Source organism: Danio rerio, chromosome 23 (genome assembly GCF_052040795.2).
Source record: "Danio rerio strain M-AB ecotype USA chromosome 23, GRCz13ab, whole genome shotgun sequence".
Lineage (NCBI taxonomy): Eukaryota > Metazoa > Chordata > Actinopteri > Cypriniformes > Danionidae > Danio > Danio rerio.
The window spans coordinates 44,661,626-44,685,625 of NC_141043.1; the positions used below are offsets into that span (position 1 = coordinate 44,661,626).

The 24,000-nt window shown below is 38.6% G+C and overlaps 2 protein-coding genes across 7 annotated transcripts in view; one reads left to right on the forward strand and one right to left on the reverse strand.

Annotated features, from left to right (window-relative positions):
- LOC147838282 (uncharacterized) overlaps nucleotides 1-6,951 on the forward strand; it is a 60,964-nt gene extending 54,013 nt beyond the window's left edge. For all 5 annotated transcript variants that reach the window (XR_015523996.1, XR_015523998.1, XR_015523997.1 and 2 more), the window contains one exon: nucleotides 6,734-6,951. The gene's annotated coding sequence lies outside the window, so the exon portion shown is untranslated. The remainder of the gene's footprint in view (nucleotides 1-6,733) is intronic.
- The window catches only part of scube3 (signal peptide, CUB domain, EGF-like 3), a 294,145-nt gene that overhangs the window by 9,632 nt on the left and 260,513 nt on the right, over nucleotides 1-24,000 (reverse strand). For both annotated transcript variants that reach the window (XM_087304850.1, NM_001260501.3), the window contains 9 exon segments: nucleotides 20,468-20,584; nucleotides 19,630-19,791; nucleotides 18,925-19,128; nucleotides 11,648-11,809; nucleotides 10,808-10,975; nucleotides 6,772-6,933; nucleotides 6,045-6,242; nucleotides 2,718-2,870; nucleotides 2,551-2,630 (listed from right to left, as the gene is read on the reverse strand). In XM_087304850.1, the coding sequence (XP_087160976.1) occupies nucleotides 2,551-2,630; nucleotides 2,718-2,870; nucleotides 6,045-6,242; nucleotides 6,772-6,933; nucleotides 10,808-10,975; nucleotides 11,648-11,809; nucleotides 18,925-19,128; nucleotides 19,630-19,791; nucleotides 20,468-20,584 (1,406 nt within the window).

A 24,000-nucleotide genomic window follows, 5' to 3' on the forward strand; every position in this document is an offset into this window, starting at 1 on the left:
ATAATTCTGACTATGCATTAACTAAATAAACCATATTGTAATGTGACTGACAATTTATAGGGCCCTAAAATTTCTGCTATAAAGCCACAAAACATAATTAAATGCATTATTTTATTGGCCAGAAGAGAGCTGGACCTCTGACTATAACATTTTTTATTTTTATTTCAGCAAATCATAAGTATAATTACCAAATGTTTCGGTTTTGAATAAATGGTGGATCCATTTCAATTTATAATCAAATAAACCGAGGGCATCAGTTTATTAAACAAAAAAAAAATCATTGTCAGCACATTGTTAATCAGTAATAAACCCTTCTTAATTACCTATAATAATGAAATGAAACCATTAATAAAATCTTAATTTTAATGATTTCTGAAAGACCATGTGTCACTGAAGACTGGAGTAATGATGCTGAAAATTCAGCTTTGTCTCTCAGAAATTAATTACAAACTCATTGACAAAGAAAACAGTTATTTTAAACTGTAATATTATATCACAATATTATTGTTTAACATATTTTAAATCAGTGTTTCTCAACCACGTTCCTGGAGGGCCACCAACACTGCATGTTTTGGATGTCTCCTTTAACACACCCAGGTTTTTCAGCTGATGATCTGAATCAGGTGTGTTTGGTTAAGGAGACATGGACAATGTGCAGAGCTGGTGTTCCTCCAGGAATGTGGTTGAGAAACACTGTTTTACATGATATAAATCCATACTTGGGTAGTAAAATATTTTGTGCAGTAAACGAGCAGTAAAATATTTAGTTTAAACATTGAAAAAATTCTTAATTATTCCAAACTTTGCAGTGCTTCACTGTACATGAGGCCAAAAATCAACAAAGACTATTAGATCAGTCACATTTAAGATAAAAATCCACAAATTTAAGCTCTAATTTGAATATATAAATGTAAATAATTGCATGCAATAGTCAACTTTAATCATTTAAAGTGCAATTTCACAACAATTAAACTGAGCAGTCAAAATGATAAATGGCCAGCAACTTTGAAAAACTGCAATAACTGGTAAGCAAAAAAATTGCCAAGCCTTGCTAGTATTTATGACTAAAATGCCATTTTATATATGCAATTATATATACACAACAACTTTAAAGAAATAAAATAAGCAGGACTAAAAATAATATGATAAACCCTAGAAATATACCAAGTGCACAGATTAAGTGCTTTTTGATATAAAATGTAGTAAAATGAAATGCAGTTTTTTTTTTTTTGCGCCTTCTTGTGAACTGCTGATAAAAAGGTGCTTGTCTTTAGCATATACATAATTACACTCACCGGCCACTTTATTAGGTACAACTGCTTGTTAACACAAACTTCTAATCAGCCGATCATATGGCAGAAACTCAATGCATTTAGGCATGTAGACACGGTCAAGACGATCTGCTGTTCAAACCAAGCATCAAAATGGGGAAGAAAGGTGATTTAAGTGACTTTGAACGTGGCATGGTTGTTGGTGCCAGACGGGCTGGTCTGAGTATTTCAGAAACTGCTGATCTACTAGGATTTTCAGGATTAACCATCTATGGAGTTTACAGAAAATGGTCTGAAAAAGAGAAAATATCCAGTGAGCGACAGTTCTGTGGGCGCACATGCCTTGTTATTTCCAGAGGTCAGAGAAGAATGGCCAGACTGGTTCCAGCTGATAAAAAGGCAACAGTGACTCAAATAAGCACTCGTTACAACCAAGGTCTGCAGAAGAGCATCTCTGAACATACAACATGTCCAACTTTGAGGCAGATGGGCTACAGCAGCAGAAGACCACACTGGGTGCCACTTCTGTCAGCTAAGAACAGGAAACTGAGGCTACAATATACACAAGCTCACCAAAATTGGACAATAGAAGATTGGAAAAACTGGTCTGATGAGTCTTGATTTCTGTTGCAACATTCCGATGGTCAGTTCAGAATTTGGCGTCAACAACATTAAAGAATGGATCCATCCTGCCTTGTATCAATGGTTCAGGCTGGTGGTGGTGGTGTAATATTGTGGGGGATATTTTCTTGGCACGCTTTGTGCTCATTAGTACCAATTGGGCATCAAATCAACGCCACAGCCAACCTGAGTATTGTTGCTGACCATGTCCATTTCTTTATGACCACTGTGTACACATCCTCCGATGGCTACTTCCGGAGGATAACGCACCATGTCATAAAGCGTAAATCATCTCAGACTGGTTTCTTGAACATTACAATGAGCTTACTGTAATCAATTGGCCTCCACAGTCACCAGATCTCAATCCAATAGAGCACCTTTGAGTTGTGGTGGAACGGGAGATTCACATCATGGATGAGCAGCCGACAAATCTGCAGCAACTGCGTGATGCCATCATATCAATATGGGCCAAAATCTCTGAGGATTATTTACAGTACCTTGTTGAATCTATGCCACAAAGGATTAAGGCAGTTCTAAATGCAAAAGGGGGTCCAACCTGGTACTAGTATGGTATACCTAATAAGTGGCCGGTGAGTGTAATATATAACTAAAATTTTAAAAATATTTAAGTGAGAAAGTGAGTTTTGTCTTCACTGACCTTGAGTATTTCTTGATGGTTTTCAGAGGCATAAAGCCGTCCGTCTCTTACGATATCTTCAACCAGCTGCTCATAGTCTTCTAAAGAGGACAAAACATATGCATCTAAGAGACAGCGAACACTAATAATAGCAAGGATCACATGTAAAGACTGATCTCGTGACGCACCATCATAAGTGACGTATGGAATCTGGAAACCACGAGCGCTGTTCACATCATTGGATTTGAAGTTGATCCAGAGGCGCCTCGATCGGGCTGTAAATGCAATCGGTCTCTCGTATGTCTGACACGTCTCATAGGTGGTAATAGAGGTTGCAGACCCTGAGTAGAGAAACAGCAAAACCGAAGCTAAAGAAACCACACCACTAACAAAGACAGCAGACATCTGATACTTAATATTTCTTACTAATAAGGTCCTACATGCAAGATCATGCTAGATCGCAGCTCTAAATACGTTGCCCTTAAAAGAGCCCTTTATCTCTGCTCAATTTATGAATTGTGTTTAAAAGTTTAATTCCATGCCAAAAATAATAGTAATTAATTCGTAATACCAAGCCTCAAATTGGGTAAATTAAATAAGTGCAATTGATAAAGTCTCCCAGTCCATGTGCTTTCAAAATATGTACAATTAAACAGGCACTTTGATAGTCAAAACATACATAAAGGCTAAATAAAATTGTAATATTTTTTGACATCTAATGATACACTGAGGTCTTATAAAATTAAACAGCATTACAACAAAACATTCATGAGCATTTTTACAACATGTGATTGCAGGGTTCAGTGCTAAGGATTTTTTTTTAACAGGCCTGATCAGATTTTTACTTGCCCTGCCAATATTTTCACTGGCCCCACCCAAAAAATAAATAAATAAATAAATAAAAATACTAGCTATTTCTTAGCCACAAATAAAAAAAGTGTCAATGTTTGTAAATATAGATTTTATATATTTAAAAAAATGTAAATGCATGTATAATGAGCAAAATTAAAAATGTTTTGCAAACAAAAGTAGCAAAATGTGCAAGTATTTTATTGCAAAACAAAAGATGACTGACCTGCCAAACTGACGTCAAACTGTACAAAACATCTCTTATTTTTTTTAGTCGAGATGTAAATGTTTGCAAGACTATAGAAACAAATGTTTTCTTTTACCATCATCTCTTGATGTTGCCACCATGTTGCTGTCTCTTCGCTGAACTGGTTGTTATGGAAAAAAATATTGTGCTCAACATCCAATCAGATAAGAGGTACTGAGAAAGTAGCAATTGAAGTCTTAAAAACACAGTTTCTCGATTCTGACTGTATTTGCACGCGATTGACAAATAGTCACAGGCAAGTTAAACTTTAGTGACAGGGCATCAGTGGCCCGATCGGGCAAGTAACGATCCTGTCTACTGTCCCGAGCATCTTACAGGCTGGCCCCGGGCCATCGGGCATTCCTTAATGTTGAGCCCTGGATTGTCCTTAACGTATCATCAAGAGTCATGGGTGTTAATTTTGTTTTGCGTTGTTTGTTTTAACTCTTAAAAGTTGACTCCGATTTTATAAACAAGGACATGATTTCAGCAAATAATCTTTAACATTTATTTACACCTATCTTTTTATTATTAGCCCCCCTATATTTTTCCCCAATTTATGTTTCAAGAGTTCACACTTAGCTGATGATTAATTATAAAGCTTGTTTGCCATGCTGTCCCGGGAGAGAGCCCTGAGCTTATAAGATCCTCGAGCCCTGGGCTCCCTCTTGTTAGCAGGGCGAGAGGGGAGTTTGAGCTCAGGTAGATCTCGAGAACTCCCCCGTCTTATTTCTGGCTAGTGGCTAGTGAAAAAGAGCAAACGCCGCGCATGGAAATGTAAACTGGTTTAGTAAAGACTTTAACCAGATGCATTCTTGCTGTGAGGCAACAGTGAAAATCACTGGCCCGCATGAGGGGGAGTAGGTGTGGGTGGGGGTCATTCTTCAAGATGAAGATACTGAGATAAGAAACTCTGTTTATTTATAGTGAGTTAGGAATCATCTGATTGGTGAATAAGCGTAGCTAATGAGGGACTAGCCGTGAACAATCATAAGCACATGATCTTCTTAAAATTAGTTTATATATAAACTTCACTTAACCGAGAGCAGATTTTTTCAACACATTTCTAAACATAATAGTTTCTATCACTCATTTCTAATCACTGATTTCTTTTATCTTTGTCATGATGACAATAAATAAGATTTTACTAGAAATATTTTTCAGGATACTAGTATTCAGTTAAAGTGACATTTAAAGGCTTAATTAGGTTAATTAGGCAGGTTAGGGTAATTAGGCAAGTCATTGTATAATGATGTTGTGTTCTGTAGACAATAAAAAAAAGCTTAAGGAGGTTAAAAATATTGACCCTAAAATGGTTTTAAAAAATTTAAAACTGATTTTATTCTAGACGAAATTAAACCAATAATGCTGTGTTCAAACCAGACACAGAACGCGCAGATAAATTGCGATATTTGCGCGTAAATAGCCGTGTGAACATTTGAGTTTACTCGCTTCATTCGCGCGTCAAATCCGCTTCATTCGCGTGTCAAATTCACTTCAGAACAGATGCGGATTCACGTGACGGGCAGGGCTTCTGTCTGCCCGGTGACTCTAGCTTATAGCTTGTTATTATATGAAGAAAATAACAGTGTTTATGTGCTTTATGAAGACTGAAAAACAGCGTCGATACGTTTAGGGTCGTGTCTGAGTCCACTAGTTTCCTTTAGAGGTGCATCCCGCTCTGTGAGCTCATAAACTCCTCCAGAAACTGAACCTGGATGACGGAGGCTTTCAGCGGTGCTTCTGACTGAGCCAAGCCCAGTTTGATGAACTGATGAACTTTTCCCCTGGAACACCGACAACAGGCGATATGTCACAATCGCGCCCCCACAAGAGCAAGCTCCTGATTGGTTAACACGGCGAGAATGTCCGCTAAAGTTCAGATTTTCGAATGCGATTCGTGCGAAACGCGCGTTAAGTGCATCAAACGCTCAATTCGCGTCGCGCCCTTCGCATGTATCGCGACATTCGCACCATGCCATTCGCGCAATTCGCATTGTTCGCGCTGCGCCATTTGCGCGTTTGCATTGACTTAACATGTAAATCACTGGTGCTTGATGCGCGTTCCGCGTCTGGTGTGAACGCAGCATTAGACTTTCTTTAGAAGAAAAAATATTATAGAAAATACTGTGAAAATGTCCTTGCTCTGTCAAACATTATTTGGGAAATATATTCGAAAAAGAAAAAAAAAAAAAACTCACAGAAGAGCGAATAATTTTGACTTCAACTGTATATCTTAAAAGATCCGAGAGTAAATTCATGTAAACTTTTTACTATTTTACTAATTTCTATTTATACAAAAAGAATAGACTTAAAAATATCAACACTGCTTCCAAAGTAAGTGAGGACTGTTTATAATGGTAAAATGGTAAAAGTGGAGGTCGATAATGCTAAACTGTGGAAAAACAGAAAGACGTACAGTTCTTCCTCATGACCAGCACATCTCCACACTCATCCTCAGACGGGAGGAAGATCTCAGGAACCACAATCAGAATCTTGCGTTTGTGTGGAGGGTTGATGGTCCACACACACTCCACATTGGCTGGGTAGTTTCCGGGATAGTTGGGTGACTCGATGTATCCAATGAACTCGCCGATTTCACCCCCGCATTCGCGATCTGAACACACAAACCCAACAAACAAGACACAATAACAGTCAAACGTTTAGTAAGAATATTTCAGGACATGGAAAACATTTCATTCATAAGAAGGCCAGACACTAAAGGCAAAACACTTGTTTTTGAGCAGCTCATTTTTGTGAATTAGGGCCGTTTGGATTTTTAGAATGTTTCAAATTAGTAGAAAGAAAACCAACATCTGAAATAGACATTCACCTCATCTATTTGAGCCTCTAGCACAGAGATGCCCAAACTAGAGCCCTCTGGTCAAAGTTAGCCCGTGGTAACCTTTGATTTTGCCCGCCATCCCATCAAAGAAGATGATGGGGAGGATTGGGGCCAATGCATTTAACAGTGATAGTCCTTCCTAATTTAACATGACCTTCTTTTTGTTAAGTTAGGGAGCCCAAACAGATGTTTGTCCTTCAAAAGCTATTGCTAAACAGACTACCCTTGAGAAAGCTATTTGTTGTTCTGGTTTTGATTTCTAGTTTTCCAGAGTGTTAGAGAACTAGATGAAGGGACTCACTCTTGCACTGAGACACACTGATGGCTCCGTCAAAGTCTGTGGTGGTGTTTCCAGGACAGGAGATGCAGTAGTTCTGTCTGAATTCAGCCTGGTAGGTTCCATGAGGACAGCGGATACACCGATGAACTGATGTGTTATAATAATGACCTGGAGAACACAACACTATACACACACACACACACACACATAGACAGTAGTCTAGTTTTAGCTAATTAAATGCTTAATTGGTACATTTGCTATATAGAGCAATGAAAATACAACTGAGAATAATGTTTTATGTATTTTTAAATGGTTTTGTGCGTGAAGCATTCCGATGTTTATTTTATATTTAAACTATTTTTATCTTAAAATGTACATGAAAAGATGCACAAAATTAATGTGTAAAGTTATCATTAACTAACTAAATTTAAATCCATAAAACACATTAACCATTTAAAATAAAATAAAAAACTAAACAAAAAAGCTAAATAGTTCTAAATAAAATATTACACTGTAAAACTTTATCAAATGAAACGAGTGTAGTTAACTCAAAATTTAGTTAATTGTAGTCATTTGAAAAGAGTTTTGAACTGAGTGTTGAAGGTAATGAGTTCATGAAATACCTCATTACTTCAACTTAAACGGAGTAAGTTCACAGTACTTGTAGAGATTAGGTTTTTAACCGTTTGAGGAAACCGATTGCCACAAACCATTTGAGATGACTTAACTTATTGGGTTTAAGAGTTCTCTTCATTTATTTGGTTTTACCGTGGTCAAATTGCTTTGTTTACTCAAATGGATTAAGTTCACAGTACTCATTAGGATTTGTTTTGAGCTTAAATGGTTTGTTGCTATCGGTTTCCTCAAATGGTTTAAGCTACATTAACTTTTTCGGTTTTACGGTGTAGTACATTTGAGGAAAACACTATTACATATTTTAAATGGTTTTGGGAGTCATAATGCCTACATTTTATGCCTGATAAACGTAAAACAAAAATATTTCTTTTAAAATATATACATAAACATGCTAAACAGACAGTTTACTTTATGTAAAGTTATCATAGTTAACAAAATCAGAAATCACACGACTAGTTATTTAAAATAAAATTCACCAAATTAAAATACATTTAAATATATTACTAAATATAATATAGAACATATATTTATAAGGATATTTAAATGGCTTTGTAGGTCAATTTTTTTTTTTTAATGTAACACAAAAACAAAATTATGTCTCTTACCTAACACCAACACATAGGGCCCTATCATAAACCTGGCGCAATGTGGGGCAAGGCACGATGCAATTGTTGTTTGCTAGTTTTAGCTGGGTGCAAGAGTCGTTTTGACGTTTTGCACCACGCTGTTTGAATAGCAAATGCATTTGCGCTCATATGTGCGCCCATAGGCGTTCTGGTCTAAAAAGGAAGGCGTTCTAAGGCGCACTGCTGGCGCGTTGCTATTTTGAGAATCTATAATAGATTTTTCAATAGACCAGAACAAAGCCGGTCTATTGTCTAACGCAGAGTGCGTTAGTTGTGCGCCTCGCTTACACACTGCTTAATACACACAAGATGTAGAGCAATACGCAAATATCTTTACATATGAAAAAGAATTGGATATTAAGGATATATATATAGGATATAACAAGAATATATATAGGATATAAATATAAAGGATTAAAATATTACAAAACATATTATTTTCTAGCCTACATAAATTAAAAAACCACTGTCTTCATCATCTCGGGGGGCTTTTTCAGTTTATTCCTGGCAATTTGCTTTTGTATAATGTTAACATTATTAGCAGTATTATTTATTATATCCATATTTATATTTGTTTTATTGAAAACAAGCCTAGATTTGTCCACCTGTCAGGTTTTAGACATATGGGGCACAGCATGTGTGTTTGGATATAACTCAGTTTTTTGACCACACTTCATTATTATTGTTCATTTATTCGTTTGCTGGAAATTAGAACTGAATTTAGAAATAGTTTTGAAACAAATCTCTGTGCTTAACAAACTAAATCAAACAAAGTCAGTCATGTAAATAGCGAATGCGCTTATGGCGCGACGCAGCCGGCTCTTAAAGGGAAAGGGAGATGAGACTCTGATTGGTTTATTCTCAAAACACACCTATAACTCATTAAGAGAATAATCTCAACCCTTTTAGCGGATTTTTCCGTCCTTAAAGAGCCCATATTATGGGTTTTTGAAAATTCCCCTCCATGTAGTGTGTAACACAGCTCTAAGTGAAGTGAAGTATCCAGCTAAGGCTTAAATCTGTAAGAATACAGTGTTTAAAACTGTTGATTCATCTATAAAAGAGTCGATTCATAGTGCTTCAAACGAGTCGCCTTGATACCGACTCATTAGGTGTTTCGCCATGACGTACGAACGAAACAAAGTTTTTCACGTGCACGCGCAAACCCGGGAGATTTCAAACCTGAGGCCCCGCCCTCTGACGCAGTAACCCAGACACACACACACACACACCCACAAACACACGCACACAAACATGCCGGTCGATTGAAGTCACATTGCAGATGGATATATTGAGTCTCTACCCAAAGATGAAACCTCAGCATTATAGCCAAGCAGTTGGAAACTACTGGAAACTTCTGGAAGCTACATGCTACAAAGAATACTTCATCTGCGTTTGTTAAAGGAAGGATCAGTAACTTACTGATGGACATCAGGATGGGTTTCTTCCATTTCTCAAGTGTAAGTACGTGCGGTTAAAGTTGTTGCCTCGTTGACTCTAGCTTGCAAATGTATTTAGTTGTGATTTGTTACTTGTAACCGCGTGTACTGTATCAGGTTAACTGGCTATATTCTCTTATCGCGTGCAAAGTCACGTTAAAAACGCGACGCGTGCTGCTTTGTTTATGGAGCTCCGTGGTAACGTTAGAGGTGTGCATACCCGCGGCTGTCCCCGCGCCAGATTTCTGCGGCGCGGGAATAAATTTCTGAATAAATCGCCGGAGCGGTCGGTAACGGGTTTGATTTGGGACGGGAGCGGGCTGCCTGAGAAAGAGAAAGATGTGTCTGCTTGGTGCTTGTGTGTTAGTGCGCACGCGCGCGTATGAGAGAGAGAGAGAGAGAGAGAGAGAGAGAGCGAGCGAGCAAGCGAGAGCTTTATGCTTGGTGCTGTGTGTGTGTTTATACAGATTTTTGGTTTTGTTCTCCCCCGCTCTTTAGCGGGATCGGGTGCGGCGGGCAGAATACGGGGCGGGTTCTAAGGCTAAAACCTGGCGGGTGCGGGCGGAAGCGGGAGCGTTCTCGTCCGGAGGTGTTTGTGTGTGTGTGGCAGCTAAAATCCACGCCTACACTATCTAGCGTGTATGAACTGTGATTACTTTTTAAATTGCTGATTAGCTATTGGCCATTTCACTCTCTGACTGAAGGCAGTCGACCAATCGCGACAGACTGTCATCGGTCCAATCAGCGCAGATTAGCTTCGCGCTAAGGAGGGGTTTGGGAACAAATGAATCACTGGACGATTCATACAGGAGTCGCTGGGATAATTAGGTAAAAATAAATGCAGATTATAAGACCATGAAAGTGTTTTTTGACCTTGCATGCATATTAGACTGTTGTTGGAGACCCTTACAACCAAGATATGACCCTATTTCATGTATAATATGGGCTCTTTAAATTAGCAAAAGTGGATTCTGACATGCCCTGAATGCGTTGGCACCCTGCGCTTTGCACTTTGCGCATGGATCGTCAATATAGAGCCCATAATCTTATGTTAAGTTATGACAGTTAACTAAATCTACAACCATAAATTAGTTTAGCTATTTGAAATATAATACTACCCCAACATAAACAGCAAACACTAAATAAAATAAAACTGAAATACTTCAGCTAGCTGCCAAATAAAAACTTATAAATAATAATAATGTAATTAATCTGAATACATTATATGATTATTTTCATTTATTATTTTGTATTAATTATACATTTTACATCTGATATACAGAATTTTTTTTTTTTTTTGCCTATTTATGGTCATTTTTTGCTTGTAAATGTGCACCGAAAGGCAAAAAGCCTGACCTTTGACCTCGCAGTCATTGAATGAACTGGCGCCCTCTCTTTTAGTACTGAGTCCACCTCCACAGGAGAAACAGAGGGTCCGTCCTGGATCTGGCTGGTATTTTCCCAATGGACACGGCTGACAGGGCTTGAACCCGTCGCTGGAGAAATGCCCTGGTGGACACTGACCTGTGAACAGTCCGAAATCACCCTTAGCTTCATATCCTTTACCAAAATCACCAATACAAATGAAAACTGTAAAACAAATGTTTAGAGTATTTCACTTTAACAGAGTTTAAAAATCTTGATGGTTGTGTGCGTCTTGTCTATCAAATCTGATCTATCGGGTTGAAGTCAGGTGATGGGCTGGGCCATTCCACAGCTTGATTTTCTTTCTCTGAAAGCATCTGAGAGTCTCACTGGCAGTGTTTTGAGTAATTGTCTTGCTAAAATGCCCACTGTGGTTTCATCTTCATTACCATGCTAATGTAGATGTTGGACTGAAGGAGCTAATATTCATTTACACTGAGGAAGGGCAGAGGGTTGCTGAAGTACTACTGAAAGATTTCAGCTGCTGCCTGGGCTTTCACTGCCTTTATTACAATGCTTTTCCCTCGGTCATTTCATTTTATTACTCATAACTTCAATTGTAAACTAAATAGACTTGTTTTCTGGGCATATATGGATTTCTTTGCTTGTTACCAACACCAGGGGGAAATTTCAAGTCAACAGCACCATTAGAAATATGTTTTCGGAGAAAAAGGATGACATGTTTAATACTAATTTCCCCCATTAAACATATATGCTTTTGTTCTTAAATGCTGTTTTTATATAAACCCTGGAGAAGGACATGCGTATTACCTGCACATGACGTGATGTTGCGGGCTCCTTGTGGGCCATGCCGGTCTCCTCCAGGACACAGATCGCAGGCAAGCTGACCTTCCCGCTCCTGGAAGGTTCCCGGTGGGCACTGGATGCATCGCTCCTGCTCCCCATGGTAATATGAGCCAGGCAAACATCTGACTGAGAAAGAGTAGCCAGCAGAGGGAAGCAGTGAAGAAAACCACAGACCCATGGAGCTTTCCAAACAGGACATATCGCCCTCTCAAGGGCACTTTGGAGTGAAAATACAATCACAGCCATCATACAGAGGCGCCGTTTCAAAATAAGGCCAAGCAAAAAAGTGCTGGGTTTCAGACAGTTCCAACATAGTGTCCCTTCACAAATCGGTTAAGTAAACTTGATCATGTTTACCATTTAAAGTGGATTGAACATAAACAATTAAGTTATCCCTACCTCACTTTAAATAAGTAGTTTGAACAAGCAGCAAAAGTCATTTTTGGAGTGCCAAAAAGTCTATTGGGTCCAATCATAATCCCGGCTCAAGGCGGTGCAAGGCGCAACGCAATTGTTGTGTGCTAGTTTGCAAGATTCAGTTTGACGTTTTGCACCACGCTAAAATAAAAAAGCAAATGCATTTGCGCTCATATGTGCACCATTAGGCGTTCTGGTCTAAAAAAGGAGGTGTTACGGCTGATTTATACTTCTGCGTCAAGCGCACGCGTATGCTACGCATTGACGCATAGCCCTACGCCGTGGCCGTCGGCGAAGTGCACCTCTTAAAAAATGTAAGAACATTTCGCAACGACGCGAAGCGCAAGCTCTGTGATTGGTCGGCTTGGTTGCGCTGACGAGTCTGGGTGGGACCGAGAGCCACGTGAGTGGCGCGAGCCCAATGGAGCGATTGTTGACAAGTGTGGAGTCCTGTGAAGGAGCTCCGGATGGAAAGTTTTGTTTTGTGTTTACCTTATAGTTAAAGTTGTTGCACGTCCGCCGGTTCCTGCCTCAAAATAAGCTAGTTTAAACCACTTGTACATTCAGGAAGCGTTCAGAAAAAACAAAACATCAACTCGACACAGAGAACATTAACACCTCACTGCCAACTAGCGTTTCGGAAGTGTTAATGCAGACCAGCAGAGACAGCGCGCAGAAGTATGAATGCACAGCTACGCACGTTGCATGCGTCGTTGGTTACGCCGGTCACTTGACGCAGAAGTATAAACCAGGCTTCAAGGTGCATTGCTGGCACATTGCTATTTTAAGGAACTAGTCGTACACCCCGCTTAAACATTTCTTAAAACACGCAGGATGTACAGCAATACACAAATATCTTACAAATGAAAAAAAAAAATTAAAGTAATAAAACATTACAAAATTAATAATCTCTACATAAATATAAAAACCACTTCCTTCATGCCTTCTTCATCTCGGGGGGCTTTTTCAGTTCATTAATGACAACTTGCTTTTGTATAATGTTATTATTAGTTGTAGTATTATTTATTATATGCATTTTTATATTTGTTTTATTGAAAACAAGCTTAGATTTGTCCACCTGTCAGGTTTTAGACATATGGGGCACAGCATGTGTATTTGGATATAACTCAGTTGTTTGACCACACTTCATTATTATTGTTCATTTATTCGTTTGCTGGAAATTAGACCTGAATTTAGAAATGGTTTTGAAACAAATCTTTGCGCCTAAACAAAATTAATTATGTATGGGCTAATGGATGTCTGTGCGCAAAACACGTTTCCTTATCTATGAAAGTGAAAGTAAAGAATGAGGAGGCTCTTTCTCGCGCTGCAGATGCTCTGAGTAACTGTTTTCTCGCTAGTAAAGAAAGCTCGGTTTTTCCACTTACAAAGTCCGCCATGTAAATAGCAAATGCGCCATGGCGCGATGCAACTTTCTCTTAAAGGGAAAGGGAGATAAGACTTTGATTGGTTTCTTCTTAAAACACACCTATAAATAATTAAGAGAGTAAGCTCAAGCCTTTTAGACCATGCGCCACGGTGCAAAGTGGATTTTTTTGTCCTTAAAATAACAAAAGTGGATTCTGACACGCCCTTAATGCTTTGCGCCCTCTGCTTTAGACTTTGCACCTGGATTGTCAAAGTATAGCCCATTGTTTCATATTTGCTTATTTGTGGTGTCACAAGATACATTGTTTATGGTTATACTTTTTCATAATTAATATGAGTGCAATATTACACAGAGTTATGGAGATGCAGACAGGAGCATGAATAACAGCATCATGAGAAAGTTATTTGAGGGTTTTTCCTCACAGTATCATAAATGGTATTGAATATCAATATTTTCAAGGTATATCGTATTGATGTTAGAAATTGCAGTATCATGACAACACTACAGTATAAACTATTTCAAGAGTTCCCACTTGGATATGCTTGGCACTTATAGCAGTTTTGGCATGCTGTCACGGGAGAGAACCCTGAGCTCGGAGATATTTGAGCCCAGGGCTCCCGCCCGGTGTAGAAGCATATCAGGAGAACCGAGATCAGGTAGGTCTCGATCGCTCCCCCTTTAGAAGGGGAGAAAAAGGAGGAGATGGGGTGGAAGGGGGGATTCTTCCAAAATGAAGATGCAATGGGGAGAAAGTGATCCATTTATACTATTTATACATTTATACATATACATTTATACTAAGCTTATACTAAGCTAGGATCATTCTGATTGGATTATTACTGATTACGGATGAGTGGCCAGCGGTGCACAATCATATCACGTGCTCCTCTCGAAATTAGTTTATGAAACTTCACTTATTGGTTGAATTTCCTGGAATGGAACTATATCGTGATATGAGATTTATTTCATATTGTCCGGCTCTATTCCAAACTAAAGTGCTCAAAGCTGACCACTTAGAAAGGGTTTACCAGAAATGAAGGATACTTCAGGTACCCATGATCCTTTGCGCAGGCAAGTTGTTTGGTGTTAAATTCAGGAGGGGTAATTTCTATGCCCTAATCCCTTTACTACAGAGGGGTGCTCAACCCTGTTCCTGGATATCTACCTCTCTGCATGATTTCAGTTGCAACACATAACAAACACACCTGCCTGTAATTATCAAGTACTGTTAAGGTCCTTATTAATTGGCTTAGATGTGTTTGATCATGGTAGGAGCTGAACTCTGTAGGAAGGTAGATCTCTAGGAACAGGGTTGAGCACCCCTGCTCCAGAGTGTAAACCTTTAAAAGGGATTAGGAGTAAAAGATTTAGGGCATAAGTCTTAAACTCAATTCCTGGAGGGCCGTACCTCTGCACAGTTTTGCTCCAACCCTAGTCGAATACAGCTAATCTAGTCATGTCTAGTAGTCTTAAACACCTTGATTAGTTGGATCAGCTGTATTTGATTAGGGTTGAAGCAAAATTGCAGAGCTGCGGCCCTCTAGGAATTAGTTTGAGACCTATGGTTTAGGGCAGTGATTCTCAAAGTGGAGGTCATGAGACAATGAAGGGGGGTCGCTTGGGGATTTCCAAAAATAAAATGCATTTTATTAAGCTATTAGAATTGCCATATTTTATCAATAACCTACAAAAGGAAAAAAAAATAGTATACAAAAAATAGTAGTTACATTTAAAAAACAACATGCAAATAAAAAGCCATCAGCTTTTCCATTTTTTGCGACCCCTGGGGTGATTATGTAATATTAAAGACACAGCAGATTGATTTTAAGGCACCAGGTTAAACTTTGACATCTTTATGGCTCTCATGTACATTAAACAAAAATACAGGCCACAACTGAACACGAAGGATGGTCTCCGAGTGGCATTCTTCAAAATTAAATGATGAATAGACTTGGGCGTATTGGTATATGTGCGCCGGTGTGTAAGGTTTATATATTTATAACCACCTCAGAAGATATTGGGGGTCATGAGTCACTGGCATTGTAATTTTGGGGGTCGCGGGCTGAAAATTTTAAGATCCCCTGGTTTAGGGCAGGGTCACCAATCTTGTTCCTGGAGGTCTGGTGCCCTGCAGGGTTTAGCTCCAACTTGCCTCAACACACCTGCCAGGGTGTTTCAAGTATACCTAACAAGACCTTGATTAGCTTGTTCAGCTGTATTTGATTAGGGTTGGAGCTAAAATCTGCAGGACATTGGAACTCCAGGAACAAGTTTGGTGATCCCTGGTTTAGGGCATAATCATGTGCCCTTCTGGGTGGAATGCACTGCCACTCTTAGTTCACCTCTATTTTTTTTTATTTATTCACCCTCAAGTGGTTTAAAACTTTAATTTATCCTTACTAGGAAAAGAAAATACAATGGGAGTCATTGGCTGCTGATTTCCAATTCATCAAATGATTTTAACCATTCAACAGAAAAAAGGAACTTTCTGTCTGTGAAATGATTAAATGACAAAATCAATATTTGTGGGTGAAGAATAAATTTAATGCAAAAGGAAAACTTTGCCTTTGTTAGTTTTTACTTCAATAGCTTTTTTTTTGTAGCAGTATTTACACAATTACTTTAAAAGTCTTTAAAATCCAACTGTAAAGACAATGTAGTCAACGCAATCTTTGTAAAATAGTAATTTTATCATTTAAAAAGCAATAATTGTACTGCAATAATTAATTAATTTGCTAAAGTTTTGTTTCTGTCATTTTGCAAATGTAAAAGAACATAAAACACCCACTAATTTATTTTTTGACAAATTTTGCATAAAAAAATCTAAATCAAAGTCAAATCTTTTGACAACAGTTTATTATATGTTGCAGGTCAGTTTGCTGGACGAAATATATTTTAAGATAACTATGATCTCCAAACATTGATTAAAGAGAGACGCCAGCAGAGGGCAGCAAAGACAAAGCAGAAACCATGAGCTCTGTGCCTTCTCACTTTGACTATGGTTTTATTTCAAATTAGTATAGTTTCAGAAAATAAGCAGAGTTTAACAAAACAATGAGGATTGTTATGACTAAATAAACCTAGGCCCAAAAAAATAATAATAATAATACTTGGCCAAAAATTATAATTCTGTCATCACCTATGGTCATTTGTCTAAAATCTGTTTCTTTCTTCTGTTAAACACAAAGATATATATACTAAAAGATTCTAGAAAAAAACAACCATTAATTTCCTGCTTCCTGGCTGCTTTTTTCCAACATTCTTCAAAAAGACATAAGGGTATAGGGGGCCATTTCGAATACTTGTATATGAAATATGAGTCCATACACTCACTAGCAACATTTCTATGCACCTATATTTATCTCCATTTTGGAATGTCGCATAAAAACCCTTGATGAAAACGCCAAGATGCACATAAGTTCTGAAGACGTGCATAAGTGAAGTTTCACAAACTAATTTCGAAAGGAGCACGTGATATGATTGATTGCAGCTGGTCCCTATCGCTAATCATTAGCTAACCAATTAGATTATTCCAAATTTAACATAAATTTCCAGCCTATCCTTATTTCCTATCTTCGTTTTGGAACCATCAATCCCTTCTCCCTTTTCCTCAATTCTAGGATCGGGCGACGCGATGGCTCAGTGGCTAGCACTGCAGCCTCACAGCAAGAACGTTGCCAATTCAAGTCCTAGCTGAGCAAGTCTGCATTTTCTGTGCAGAGTTTACATGTTCTCCCTGTGTTAGCATGGTTTTTCCTCGGGTTTTCTCCCACAGTCTAAAGGCATGTGACACAAGTGAATTAAATATTAACAACAGTCACAAGCTCTTAATGCGTACGCACTGGTGTGGTTGGCAGTCTATTCTTATTGAGCTGTCTTATTATCAAGGTATAGGCCAAACAAATCAGAGAGACCTACCTGATCTCGTATCCCTCTTAATGCTCATTGGGCTCATCTATCTCTGAGCTCAGGGTTCTCTCCTGGGACAGCATGCCAAACCTGCTAACATCGTCAAGCATTATCTAAGTGTGAACTCTTAAAAGAAACTACGATGGAAACACTTTTACCGAAAAGTGCGCATTTAAAAAAATGTCATGTGATTTTGTGTATAAGAGATCATGTGACAATAAAAAAAGCATTTGGGCAAACCAGCGGGCCAACTATCACCCCAGTGGTTCAGGATTATTACTATTATCATATTAAAGGTGCAGTAGGTGATTGTCTTCAGAAGCATTTGTTGTTGTGCTGGTTGAAAGTCTCTCCACCGTCTAACAGTAATGATTAAAGTAAATGATCTAAATGTATTTATTTGTAGTTTTATAGTTTGGGTAAGGCATAAAACTGAAAAATGTTCATCCAATTAAATAGAGTCGGACCGACATCTCTCATAATTCCGATAAGTAGCCCAATCTGTCTGTCAGCAAATGCAGATTTGAACAACTGCGCAGCCTTTTGTACGCAGCTGCGCCGACCACCGACCGCCGCACGTTCACAAGAGAGAGAGAGCACGCGCGCACGTTCAGTAACAACCTGTTGAATCAACTTTTTAAAAACCTGAATCAATATTGGAGTTACCTTTGCACGCTGGAGAGAGGATGACACATTGTCTGAAGGATTTCTCTAAGACAGGTTATGTTCTGTTTTAAAACTATTTTAGCTTCACGCAAAGCTGATGTAACGTTAGATGTTGTTGTTACAAATGGGTTATATCTGCACACAAGTGTTGTTCAGCTGCTAAAATCTTCAAATGAAAGATTGATAAGAATATTTTTAGTTTCACAAGGGACCTTTTACAGCATCGATGATGTAGATTTTAATTAGTTTAACAACCAAACACAAGTAAATACCGCTATTCCGCCTACAGTCTCTCCCATATATTGTTTACCATGCAACTCTAGTATTCACTCTGAAATAGCATGTCAGCTTGGCTTGCACGCTGCTGAACAAGCACTAGTAGTCGCTTTTAACACATGAGAGAGGGTTCTTTTGCGGTGCTCGTATTTAAGGAGGCGTGGCTCTAGACGGCAGGGGAGGGACTGTGATTCAGAGATTTATGCTAAGCTGTTAGCATTATGGAAGATCACCTACTACACCTTTAATATTACCTCCAGAACTAACTCGATCATCTCTGCTCCCCAAGAGCATCTCACTCCTCTTAAAATTCACCTTGTGTTCATTGCATTTTGTCTTTTGAGGTGCAAGTAATTTATTATGGAAGAAAAAGATCCACACAGTTTCTCCTACTGCCGCGAATTCCATTTATCTTTGATATTTGGTGCCGGTTTATCAGGAAGTGATGATTTTGTTCTCTTTGACACGTTGGATGGAAACGCTGATTTATTTGCAATTCTTTTATGCAACATTCCAGTTTTGCACATAAATTATATTCGCATCTTTTGATGGAAACATGCATGCACTACTGTCCTGCTCTTACCACAACGTCCGCTGTCCTTTTCTCGGCCCGGTCCGCAGTTCTCCTGCTTCAACGCTGTCTGTGTGAGCTTCTGTGCCACCTCATACTCCAGTCCAGCGACACGCAGCAGGAAACGCTCCTGGTTAATGGACTTCTTCAGGGTTTTAATGTACGTCTTCATCTGCTGCTCCATGTGCTGCCGTTGACACATCATGTTGCAGTTCCCTGAACATGAAAAATAGATGAACGCCAGAACTTTCACACAGCGCGTTTCCTAATTAATAGACTGCATTTTTGCTAACACTACACTTAAAGTACCAATGGGGCATATGCACAGGGACTTTTTGATTTTCAGTCAGCCAGTCCAAGCGCTTCCAGTGAATTTGCCATGAAAAAAATAATCACAGCGTTTAAAAATCAGCGATCTTCACTGGCCGATTAAGATATCGTATAAAAAGTGTTTCAGACTGGACATGAAGCACTGCATTAAATTCGATTGTTCTGCGCCATGTCAACCCAGTACTTTCAATGGAGTTTCAGCGCTCATCTTCTGCTCCTGACGGCGCTTATGTTTAAACGGTTTTTAATCTTGTTTTACACTTGAACAACTAAATGAATGCTTAAGTCAATTTAACTGATTGTAATTTAATTACATTACAACATAAATGCTGTAAAAGGAACCTTATGAAATTAAAAACATAACATGAACCTTTTTATTTTACTCACCGGTTGCGTCTCCCGGTTTGACCTCGGCCTCCAGCTCCAGAGTAATGCGCGTCACCTCTTTATTTGTCGGGTTTCGAGCTCGACGACCGCCTTTGGTCTTCTTAGAGGAGTCACACTTCAGGTTAACAAACGTGACCAGGCAGTTGTTGCACGGCTGACCGCCTACAAATCAATATATTATTCACAGAGAGAGAGCTTAAAGCAGGGGTGTCAAACTCTGGAAGGCTGCAGTCCTGCACAGTTTAGTTCCAACCCTGCTCCAACACACTTTACCTGCAGGTTACAAACAAGCCTGAAGGGCTCAATTAGTTTGATCAGGTGTTTAATTAGTGTTGGAACTAAACTGTGCAGCGCTCTAAACCTCCAGGAACCAAGTTTGACATCTGTAACGTGAAGTCATAGTTCGCTTTAAAATGAAAATTCTGTCATCATTTACTCACGTTTCACGTGTTACAACCTCTGTTGAACACAAAAGAAGTAGTTTGTATAATATACATAATTGTGTGGACATTAAATAGGTTTCCATTGTTTTTATACTGTTCAAACTTTATTTTTACTGCCCTACCCCTAAAACAAACCCTCATAAGAAACTGCAGTTTTACTTTCTGAAAAAAAATCATTCTGTATTTTTTATAAGCTTTATTGAGAGATGATATTAGTAATGTCCTCATGATTCACCACCTTTTTTGTTATACCTGTCATACCCACGTCATTATATAGATTTGTGTCTTGAAATGTCACAAAAACACGTAGACATACCCACACTAAACAGCCCCAAGCCCTCGTTCTGCAACAGGGACCATGTTGCCCTTGATTTGGTGATGTGTGTGTTTCTGACCTGGGCCGATCTGTCTGCCGTTGTCCTCTGCTCTCCCCTTATGCTTCGGGTGCAGGTGACATTTGGCGTTCTTGATCCGAAAAGACGCCGTTTGCTTCACTGGATGAACCTGAGTCTCTACAAGCAAACAACTCCACATTATTGATACAATGCCCTAACTGACAATCAAGGTATTAATAGATTTGAATTTTTCATCGTTTTAGTTTTTCCTTCGTTTTGACTTTTTGTTTTCAAATTCAGTTAGTTTTAATTCATTTATAGAGAGTTTTTATTAGTTTCTACATTTTAAAACTGCTTAGTTTTAGTTTAGTTTTTATTAGTTTCAGTATAAGTTTTAGTTTTTTGTTTGTTGTGTTTTGTAAATTTTAGATTTGTTAGGTGCAAAATTCAATATCATGAGAATAAATAATCTATGATAAAAACTCAATGGTAGGCTACTTTTTTTTTTTGACAAAAGACCACTGTTATCTATCCTTCCTTAAATTCAAATACAACAACACACAAGATATCAGACTTAAGTAAAATATGCAACACAGGCTCATTCCGAAAACGTAGTCTCGTGGACGTTTCTGGAGGCCGTGAATTATGTAGCCGAAGTTACGTATGGCTGTATTTCATTTTTTTAAACGAACGCTACAGGGTGGTATGACGTCATTTCTTTTCGCGCTAATCGCTTACCTCCGTGTGGAGGGCTTTCCAGCTGCAACCAGTTTGTCCAGTTAGTTCGATGTGCATGTCGGCAGACTTGAGACGCACATAGGTGTTGACCACAATGACGACAATCGGGTTCGAGTCCGGGGAAGAGCGGTTCCAGAAATCAGATAAGACAAAAACAGAATCCAAAAAATAAAGTGGACCAGTTTATAACAGGGTGGGAATGTGGTAAAATCCAAAAACATGGCTTTTGTAAATTGTTGGTTGGCTTTAGGGAAGTAAGCGTGTGGGCGGGTCAATGGGTAAAAATTGGTTGGGTTTAGGGAAGCAGGAGGGTGGGTCAGTCGATTGGCCGGTTGCACAGTCAATCATTCAGTCAGACAGATGGTCGTTCGACAGCGGCCTCTGGTGGGTTTACGCCAGAACAGAGTGGGTGCGAACAGTACTCGCGAGAGACATTTGAGATACGAAAAATGCACACAGCGGCCTCTCGTGGATTCGCGAAAACAAAAACTGCACAAATACGTACCTCCCGTGATGTATTTCACGTATTTAGCTCGTCATGTATGTCGGCAGACTTGAGACGCACAGAGGGGTTGACCACAACGATGACAACTGGGTTCGAATCCGGGGAAGAGCGGTTCCAGAAATCAGGTAAGACAAAAACAGAATTCAAAAAAAGTCAACCAGTTCATAACAGGGTGAAAATGTGGTAAAATCCAAAAACGTGGTAAAAAATCAGACGAGGGCTTTTCTTTTTCTGGACGGCTTTTGTAAATTATTGGTTGGCTTTAGGGAAGTAAGCGGGTGGGCGGGTCAATGGGTAAAATTGGTTGGGTTTAGGGAAGCAGGAGGGTGGGTCAGTCGATTGGCCGGTTGCATAGTAAATCATTCAGACAGTCAGACAGACAGACAGCTGTTCGACAGCGGCCTCTGGTGGGTTTACACGAGAACAGCGCAGGTGCGAACGGTACTCGCGAGAGACATTTGAGATATGAAAAAGCGCACACAGCGGCCTCTCGTGGATTCGCAAAAACTGCACAAATATGTACCTCCTGGGACGTATATCGCTGTCTCCCGAAACGTCTAAGAAACCACGTTTCCAGAATTAGTCTTGGTTGAAAATACGTGTGCAAGGCTGCTTGTGAGATTAAATACACAGCAGTAATTAAAAGTTAACACACACCAGATCTTTTGTGACAATCTTCCCAACATATCAAAAATGTGTAGTCAGCTGTCCTAATTTCAGTCAGGTAAAACCATGATCTACAAAGTTTCTTACATGTTTTGCAACCCAACTGAAGCATGATTCACTTATTTAAACTACATTACGACTTTCTGTTATGAAGTAAACTTTTGTTTGGCCAGATCCTCTCACTTAAGTTTAATTCAGTCACATCAGGCTGTAATGTACTGTTTGTGTTCATCTAATAAATCACGCATGCGCAGTATTATCAGTTCACCACGTCTCAAATCTGATTTCAGTGTACTGTTCTAATAACTGAATAACTCAGCATATATTGGTTTATTTCGAGTCAGAGGGGAGTATCAGGCATGTTATAAGTAAGTCGTTCTTGGATAAGTGCTTAACGTTACTAAAGATGCGAATAGTTTAAAATGATTCAGTTCGATTTGTTAAATTAGTTCACTTGGAAGATCTGCATTAAAAGAACGTTTCGTTCGCAATCTCGATTACTAATACAGAAATAAAACCCATTATTAAGCACAATTGTGTTAAATTAATACTTTTGAGTGTCTGCTCAGGCCAATGGTGTCAAGATTTCAGACTCTGAGGTGCCGTACAGGTCAAACACCTGGAGTAAAACTGGCAGCGTGAAGATTAACTCCTAAGGCTTACAGTCTGTAATAAATACGTTTACAAAGACAAAAACAAAGGATGTTTTTCTATAGTTTTAGTAAGTTTCAGTTAGTTTTATATGTGCACAAAACTAACAAAAATGTTTTTTCAAATCTAGTTTTTGTTTTTCGTTCGTTTTCGTTAACAATTATAACCTCGCTGACATCTACTAGCTAACTTACCAGAATTAACCAGAAGCTAAGAAAAAAAAATTATTTTCCTATTGTGACGCAGTTCCTGGAGAAACTGAATATTTAATAGTGGCCGTGCCTTGTTTTTTTTTTTTTTTTTTTTTTTTTACTGTGAGCTGATTGGATGTAGTAAAGTAGCAATTTTATTTAGAAAGATGGAGAAAAGTTATTACAACCTAACAAACGCCTCCTCACCATGTTAGCCACGCCCAATACCTCAGATAGACCTAATCTGAGAATTGAACTCAAAACAAACAGGAAGTGCATTTTTAGATTTCAATGTGAAATAATAATTTATTTAACTTTATTTAAATTATTTATTATCAAAAAACAAATTTCAAATGTTTTTTTTTTCTTAATGACATGCACAGATGAATCGTTCACCACAAAACTACCAATGTGGGATAACAAAATTAATATGGTTAGTTTTGATTTCATTTGTGCTTTAAAGGTCTCTTGAAATTACAATAAGGCTTTTTATTGGTTAATTTCAATCTGTTTGTTTTGAGGATATCTAGTGTGCTCCAAAACACTGCCAAATTCACATTTAGAAGATATAAAACTGATATAAACATCCAAAGTTTGCAGTTTGTCACTTTCACCTAAATGGGTCAACGATTTTTTTTCATACTTCAGTTTATCATCAAATCTTCTGACCAATCAAATGCTCTGTAGTATCTAACCCCCCACCCCACCCCCTTTAAGAAGTTACTCATTTGCTTTTCAGATTCGATGCGCTTGAAACCTGAGATAAAAACAAAATGCTATTGGCTGTTATTTAAAAAGGGGAGGGGATATTATATGCCCTGCCCCCTCTCTTCATGTTTCAG